This window comes from Vigna angularis, chromosome 5, assembly GCF_016808095.1.
Source record: "Vigna angularis cultivar LongXiaoDou No.4 chromosome 5, ASM1680809v1, whole genome shotgun sequence".
Lineage (NCBI taxonomy): Eukaryota > Viridiplantae > Streptophyta > Magnoliopsida > Fabales > Fabaceae > Vigna > Vigna angularis.
In genome coordinates, this window is record NC_068974.1 from 7,164,355 (window position 1) to 7,173,382 (window position 9,028).

At 33.5% G+C, this 9,028-nt stretch overlaps 1 protein-coding gene across 1 annotated transcript; it reads left to right on the forward strand.

The window, feature by feature from the left end:
* Positions 1-6,060: 6,060 nt before the first annotated feature.
* Positions 6,061-7,739, forward strand: LOC108339709 (VQ motif-containing protein 19). Its single transcript, XM_017576904.2, has one exon. The coding sequence runs from the start codon at positions 6,291-6,293 to the stop codon at positions 6,969-6,971; it is 681 nt and encodes a 226-aa protein (XP_017432393.1). The 5' UTR covers positions 6,061-6,290; the 3' UTR covers positions 6,972-7,739.
* Positions 7,740-9,028: the final 1,289 nt, after the last annotated feature.

Consider the following 9,028-nt stretch of genomic DNA (forward strand, 5'->3'; position numbering starts at 1 on the left):
AACTAGATTAGACTATTCCTTTAGCACAACTTTTGATAAACGAATCATTTCGCAAATGTCTTCTTATCTCTATCGTCAATTTCTGACTTATGTTTGATAGAAAAGATGAATGCTTGTTGTAGATAACCTGCATAAAGTAGAGTAGATGTCCATGCAGTAGATATCTCCTTTATCTTGTTATCTTTGTTGTTTTTAAACATTGAGCATTTAATGACATTCAATGCTTGTTCAAAACAACAAAGTTTTTTATTTTACATTTGCTATCGTTTAGGTAGGATTTTGATCATTCAAACTTTCTAGTAAAGACACCAAGTGTTTCATGCAAGTTTCATCATTGGATGAAAGTAAGTTTGGCACATGGTAATGTTTAGCCTATAAGAGGCCTTTCCTAACTAGTGCTTGTTTGGTAGATGCTCGTTGAATTCAGAAGCATGTTTTAGAAGAATGCCTTTCATCATGTGTTTTTGGAGCAGGGTTTGTCCTTTTGATGTCTTTACTAAACTCATCATTTTATGGTGAGTTCGTCTAGCTTGTGTAAATGGTATAGGTGTTTTTGACAGACACGTTTAGGATGATGTTTTCCAACATATCATTTGAGACTTTTCAGCGTGCTTTCTAAAGGCACCATCTCTCACTTTTATCAACTAAAGCATATCGAGATTTTATTATCATCTAGCACTGCAAGATTTTTGTTAACGTGTTTTATGGTGTGTCTCATTTACCATATGCATTTAGCAAGATTCTCATTTCATTATGAATTTTTGGGTTTCCAAACACATCTTTTTGACCCTTCGATTTTTTCGCTATGCCTAGAGTTTGTTTGATCATTGTTCCGTGATGTTTACTTATTGATGTATTTCATAGAGAAGTCGTTTAAAGATGCTTCTAACAAAATCCTTTGTTCCTAGTAGTTTTCTTATGTTGTTTTCCCAATTGTTTAGTATTTTGACTATTGTGTGTTTTGACTATTGTATGTTGTTTTTCCAATCGTTTAGTGTTTTGAATATTATATGTTGTTTTTCAGATCATTTAGTGTTTTGACTATTTTAGTTTGTTCTTCATTTATATTCCTTTGTATATTTGAGGACTCAAGACTACACTCAAGGCTACTTTTTTTAATGTTGTTTGTTAAATATCAAAACCAAAGATGTCATAGACAATCCTAGTCTTTCTTCTCAGACGAGCTTGTCTTAACAATTTTCCTAAAAAAGAAGAAACCCCGAAGAATCCCACTTTCACTCTCAAGGAATCACGACTATCTCTCTTCTCTCGTTCTTAAGGAATAGGATCGTTGTCTCTCTTCTTTCACCCCCTTAATCCTAATCTCGCGCAACATTTCGGAAAGAAAGAGGAAGGAAGACGACTCTTACACAAAAAAAAGAACAAAATAACAATAATAGGGTTTTCTCTATCAACCTAGTAGAAGGAAAAAACACTCTTCTTTGGTTCCCCGCAGATTCGAACCTAAGCCACACAAAGTCATACACACAACCCTAGCCACTAGGCTATCTAATTTATTTTGATTATAATGTCATTTAATATGTACTCACTAAATACTTTAACGCATATGTAAAAAATAAAGCATTCATAACCCAAATCAAAAGCTCTTACTAATTAAACCACATAATACTTATGAAAAATAAACCTTTTTTATTAAAAACCCATAAACCACCTACAATTCTTATATTTACAACGCACCTTTTCCCCAAGTCTTACACTTTTAACTCTCTTGTATTTGGTACTATTATAATTTGTGAATTTTTGCTTTTGATCATAAATTTATTTATGTTTGTTGGTAGATGAACTAATTATTCATCTTATTTCATTGGCTTAGGAGTGAGTGAAAACTAGTCTCAAGTTATGGTTCAATCATTTTTCCTATATGTGTTTAGATGTTAGGAATAGATCTAAGGTTATCATTGGATATAGAGTCTTGATTTTAATGCAGGTGATTGATCCATTCAAGCAGTCATTCATGAATCAAACTAAAGTTAAGAGATTCTAGGCTTGAAGTGTCAATGATGGACCTATAGTTACATTTAAGAGAGCTCCCAAGTCTTGATCATTTGCAACATCATATTTAATATAGATATGATACAAGAGATGAAAAAGTGGTGACCTCAAACTTCAACACAGTTTAATCATCTAAAAGTCACTCACTTTGTAATCCAAACTACTTTCTAACATATTTTACAATATTTTCATGAAACAAAATTTTCTTTCTACATTTCATAATCATCGTTACTTTCCCTCAACGACCAAGATAATTAGAGCATTGGGTTTTATGCCGAATCCTTGTGGACACAAACAGTTGTTATACTACAAACTACACAATATGCTTGCTGGTATCTTGGATTGTTGCATGGAAACCCAACAAAGGTCAAGCTTCTTTTGTGCTAGGTCTAGTGCTTTGAGTTGTATGTTGTAGCTCGGTATCTTTATTATTTTGTTGATGTTTTTTCTTGGAGGTCCTCTAGAGAATTGTTGTTTATAGGATTTTATTCTTATTACAATCTAGTAATTTGGATCTTTACGTGCCACATTCTTGTTCTTACGTTACAATCTAGTAACTTGGTTGTCTTGTCTAAGGTTTTTTTAGTGTCACGTTCGTAGTTTTATGTTGAAAGAAATAAATGATTCGAAAAGGAGGATTGAGGCATGGACATCCTTAAACTATAAAATATATAGGTACATGTAACCATTCGAATGTGATAATCATTGATCCTTGTAGTCTTCATTTTGGACCTGGTAGCGTTGGCCAAGTTATAATGTCCACTTGTCGAGCTTAGTGGTCGAGCTTTATCGTTTGTTGGTCGTTCTTCGTGGTCGAGCTCACATTTGTCAGGTTGTTCTCTTGGAGTTTATCATTAAGGAGGCCAGTCTCGGCCTCTACCAGATTCTCATAGGCTTTCGAGCTTTGAAGCTCGGCTGGTTGAGCTCCGCAATTGGGGTTGCGTGTATTGTATTGTCTCTCTAAGTCCGATGTTGAGGAGGTTAGTCTCAGATGTGAAGCTCGATTAAGCGATTCTTTTATCAATTTAGCTTGATTTTCTTTATCGCGGACCACTGGTCTTGTGAAATTTGTTTTAATTGAAGACAAAATCATAGAGTTTTGTGGGCGAATGGAAGAAAAGATGGCACAATGACAGGAGAAGCACACTATAGTTGCTCGATTTGGTCTAAGTAGATACTCTGATGGTATCCAACAATGAGTTCAACATGGATTCAGCTAGACGGAGGTATCTAGGTTTAGCAAGGATGATGCAACTGAGATTAAGGTTAAGGATCAGACTACCCGCCACTAGAGAAGATAGAGAAATTAGGAGGCCATAATGCTAAGGAAGGCCTAAGAAATACTGGCATTGTTAGTGGTGGTGTGAGCGAGGTTGAGTAGAAGGAGTGAAGTGGAACCTTAATTGTGGCGGCAGTGAGTGTTGACGACGGTGAGGACTCGTGGTGGCCTATGTTTAGGTTTTGAACCTCACGGTTGATCTTCGGTAGCATTGCTGGACACGGCAACGGCCTTGGCCAGCGAGTATGGATGAACGACAAACATCCTTTGTGTTGTGGTTTTGTGGTGACATTTTCATGTTGCTATGGCCATTAGAGATTGAATGATGTGGTAGAGAGGTTGAATGATGTGGTACAAAGGTTGAATGATGCAATACATGAAACGATCACCGTTAGAGGTAAAGAGTCTTGTTTGACAGGAGTTGCCATGGCTGATGGTGGTGAGAGCACACCCTCCATGGAAGAACCTAACATTGTTTTGTAGAGATGGATGAAGAGGAATCATGGGTTTAATTTAAGTTTTGGTCCTCTACACCTACATCGTCAATGAGCATACAAACACATTTTACCTGTGAAGGATAGTGAGATGATAACATCCACATATTTGGTGTCGTTGCCATCATAAAGAGGAAGGAAAGTGCTTTTATAACCATCAAAAAGCTTCTCATGCTGGTGGCCAAGATCCGAGAGATGGTTCTCCAGTCTTCAGGCCAATCAAGGTTCCTACGGTCGGTTTAAGCGCGTAAGACCTCTATCAATATCATATTTCCTATGTTGCTCTTATGTTGTTGTATTAGCATTTGTATTTGATTTTCTTTAGTCTTTGTTGGCTAGTTGTTTGTGGTGACCATGGGAATGTGAGGTTGTGGAAGCATTTTACCGAGTCCTACAATAGGTGTCAATGTTCTTTGCTGATCTTGAGTGTTTATTTGTGAACAAGTGGCTAAATCCTAACAATGGTTTAAATACTCATTTTGTCAAGAAAGGCCTCCTTGTTATTGAAAGGGGAGATCCATGTGAAAAAGACTCTTCAGTACTCAATTCAGAAAGAAAATTATGTTCTTTCATGATAGAATGAGAATAATTATTTATGAAATAAATATTCCTTAAAAAATACTATTTGTATTTATAAAATCAACCTAAATCATAAGTTTATGTTTTATTAAAATAATAATTTAAAAAATATAATAACAATATAATAAATATCAATATATAAATAATAAAAACATATCAAACTATCAAAATTTAGTAGTTATAATATATAAATATGGTTTAAATTGGATTGCTCTGTGATCAACAACCTTAAAAAAAACCAATACCTATGGGACCTATTAGAAATAATTCTTTAATTACAATTATACTTAATTTAAATATATTATTTTAAATTATTGGTAAAATTACACTACTCTGTATATGTATTGTGATTAAACGTGTAGCTATCATTGGTTCCCAATCCCATCATCACCGATGCAACAATTGAGTCTCTGAAGTCAAACCCACTCTCATATTTAATTTAACTCCCATAGTATAATAATCATTCACCACTTTGCCAGTGGTGTCGCACTGATCGATGCTTGTGCCCAAAAATTCCTAATTTTTTACCGTCACAGATTCTTGTGTTGCATAAGCATGCATCACAGATGTAACATACAGACCAATCAACCATTCAGATCATGCTATTTCGCACTACAAAATTGTGTTGAATAAGTATTTTATGCCAACAACATTATTTTCTTTTCTTATACAGTTAGATGTTTGTCATGTTAAATTTGTTAATAGTTTGTAAGGTTCTTTCAGAATTACTTTTGATTTTAATTGTTATTGATCATCTTTCAATATTTAATATTTTTAGCTACACAATTTATTTATAAATTAATTGAAAATATTTAAAGGAAAAAAAAAAGTAATCAATGCAACCACCGATTAGAAAATAATTTTCTTAAATGGGGTAATATGTACGAAATTTTTCTAAAAATTAAATACTTTTCTAAAAATAAGTTCAAAAAATAATTTAACACTTGCACTCCTCTTTTCGACTAACCCAGAAATTTTTATGTTTATATTTATTAGGATAAACATATGCTTATAACATTTTATTGTAATATCTTGTTTAAATAATTTACAATTTAATATTATTTTTTATTTTAATAATCAATTATTTTTGAAAAAAGAAATTCTTATTTATCTCGTTCATTTATGGAGTGTGGGGATAATTATCTTTTAACTAGTTTTTGGTTTGGTTAAAGAGTAATTTTTGTCATTTATTAAAATAAAAGTTAAACATAAAGGAATTTTAAAAAGTGGACAGTTAAACAAGCAATATACTATTTTCTGTAAAAGTAAAATAAATCTGTCTGTAAAAACTACTTTTTTAAACTAAAAAGGGTTCATCAATTTTTTAGCTAACAATAAAAAATAATTTAGTAAAACTGTTCTACTCATCGAGTTATTTATTTATTATTTATTATCTTTATAAAAAAATCAAAGATATATAGTATGTTTTTAAAATGGTGGGAGAATAAAGTTATATAAAATTTAGTTTATTTAACTAAAATTCATAATTTGTATGGACCAGCTGTAAACAAGACTTTTTCATCTACCATTGCCCTTTTGCTGTCTTTATTTATTGATCCCAAAGCCCTTCTCTTACTCTCTCACTTTCTTCAACCACACTTCCAAGCCCCACCAAAAGACCAGACTTATATTTACTTACAATTCTACAGACAAGGAATATCACATCAGCATAATAAGAAAATAAAAAAAATATTAAAAGTAGTGTGAAGAAATAAGAAAGTTTCAACTAAACAAAACAGGCAAATAAATCAAAGCCAAATACTCCCTTTCTTCCTTTCAACAAACCTTGTTTTTCACTCTTCCATATACCATTTCTCTTCAATTTTCATCTAAAGTCCATACCAACCCTTAGGCTTTTTCTCTCTTCCTTGTTTTTGGTACACAGAACAAAACAAAGTACCATTCATCAGTTCATCCTCCAATCAATGGAAATCAGTTTGAGGCTCCAAGAAACAGAAACCCCACCTTCCATGAACTCATCACCAAGGAGCAGCAATCTAAGCAACAACAACAGCATCATCCAAAACACCAACACCACACCAAAATCCTTCCCCAGATCTGACTGCACCCCTTACCCCACCACCTTTGTCCAAGCTGACACCTCCACCTTCAAACAGGTGGTTCAAATGCTCACTGGCTCATCAGACTCCACAAAGCCACAAGATCCAGCTCCACCACAACCATCCAAGAACTTCAACATCCCTCCCATGAAAACAACACCAAACAAGCAGCAAGGGTTCAAGCTCTATGAAAGGAGGAACAACAACAACAACAACCTTAAGAACAACCTCATGATCAACACCTTGGTCCCCAATTTTGCACACATCTCAGGATTCTCCTCACCCCACAAACCAGAGATCCTCTCCCCTAGCTTGCTTAACTTCCCCTCCCTCACTCTCAGCCCTGTCACCCCATTGAATGATGATGACCCTTTTGACAAGTCCTCACCTTCACTGGGTAGCTCTACCTCCTCAGAGGAAGACAAAGCCATAGCTGAAAAAGGGTTCTACTTGCATCCCTCTCCCATGTCAACTCCAAGAGAGTTTGAGCCTCAACTCCTGCCATTGTTCCCTGTCTCTTCACCTAGAGTTTCTGAGTTACCTTGAGAAAAAAACCAAACCAGACTAAAAACAAGATTTCTATGTATCATCATCGTCATCTTCAAGCTATGATTTATCATTTGATTTTCATTTGAAAGGTACATAGCTTACTCAAATTGTACACTTAGATGATGATGCCCTCTTTGTCTTCCTTCCATGCTGCTATTGCTATCCCTTTCTCCTCTCAATTATAGGACTTTTTCTTTTCTTCTCCCTTTTTTTTTGTAGTTTTAAATTTCTATCCTCGTCTTCTAAGTGTTTGTTAAACCACATCTAAAGGAAATAACCATTACCTAGAGAGAGAGAATCTCAATTTATGATCAAGTTTGTTGATTCAATTTCACACCAACCACTGAAGAGAAGTTATGAAGAGACTCAGGAAAAGGCAAAGAGAGGGTAAGGAAATGAGCATAATTTTTTGGGGAGATATTTTTGGTGCGCCATAGTGTCTAATGCATCTCTCATCAAAGAAAAATGTACCCAAAAGGAAGGTGGGTGGGTCAACTCAATGAAGGTTGAAAGGGTCCCTCTTGTTAGTGATTATGTAATATTTTAGTCTGAATTAATAGTTTTAGGTTATGTTTTCCTTGTCTCACTCTTATTTGATGGAAGATCATGTTAATGTGTAAGTTCTCATAATCCCTTTCTGATGAAGTAGTAAAGGAGAGACCTTTTTTCTTTTCTTTTTCTTTCTTTGTTTTTAACTGAAAAAAAAATGATAGATAGTGACAGTACCTTGTCTGTAATAATTGTTACATCTTAGTGAGTATGTGTGTTTGTACTGATAACTAAAACTTTCTTGTTTAATGGTTCTTATTGCTGATGAAACTATGCAGCAATCTAGTTGGTAAGAATAATGGGTGTGTTCTGGTTCTGCTTCTTGTTGTCTGATGACTAATACTAGGCACTAAACTAAGATAAATGTCAAAACTCTTATCCTTTGTGTAGAGAACTCTAAAAGAAAATTCGCATGGAAAATGTACGGAGCAGTTAAACAAGACTCGTGTCTCAAATAACGAAAGTTGTAAACGGTTTTAATTGAAAATATTAAAAAATAATTTTAAATCTAATTCAATTTTATAAAAATTATCTTTAAAATTAGATTTATATTTATTAATATATTATAAATATATCTTATCTTTAATAAAAAAAAAGTTAACATAAATAATGATGAGATAAAATTGCGCCAGCAAAAGAGAAAAAAATATGATTGAGTTAAATTTGGTGAGCACTTTTTAATGATTAGTGGCTGTCCAAAGAAAATGTTATTTGGTACAAAATTGTAAGCACAAAATGCATGTCATAAAAACAGTAAAAAACTATTCAAAGATGATCTTAAAATAATTTGTTTAAACAAACTTATTTACTTAGTATACAAAGCAATTTACTACTTCACCTTCTTTTTTTTCATTTTGTTGGTTTAAAATTTCAAGATTGTAGTGGGAAGCATATAAATCAAGGAGGAATGACAAACTTACAATGAAAAGTCTAAAGATGGAGAAAGAGAAAGTGGGACTTTTGACACAATCGTCATTGTTAGAGAAAGAAACCTGGGTAGTATACAATCCATACATAAATAACAAGATTAGAGAATATGTGACAACCTTATTTTTCTTTTCTTACACCTTTTAGACTTTGTTTTGTCATTTAGGTACATCTAGGTTGGACCCAACCGTGCCAGTGCAATGAACAAAGAATGGACAAGAATAAATTTTCTTTCTACCACTTTTTATTCTTCTATTAGGCACATCTAGTTCCATGGTTTGTGATCACTTTTTTGACAAATATGGAAGCTAATTAGGTGGTCTAGAAAAGCACCAAGCTAGTAAGACCATATCATAAAGCACAATGCAATTTTTAAGAGGGGTTTAAGGATTTTATTAAACTGTTTAAGAAAAGAAAAATTCCCATTATTTTATTGTGTCATACAACACATTTTTGGAGAGTTTTACACTGTAATGCTACCAAAAATGGTTGGATTCTCCGTCCAAATGTTGCTAATGGTTTTTATGTTTCAATCCTTAACATGTCAGTTTATTGCACTTTAGTCCTCCATTGTTGTA

Coding starts and splice junctions, on each gene's coding strand:
- LOC108339709 (XM_017576904.2), top strand. CDS start 6,291: ATGGAAATCAGTTTGAGGCTCCAAGAAACAGAAACCCCACCTTCCATG.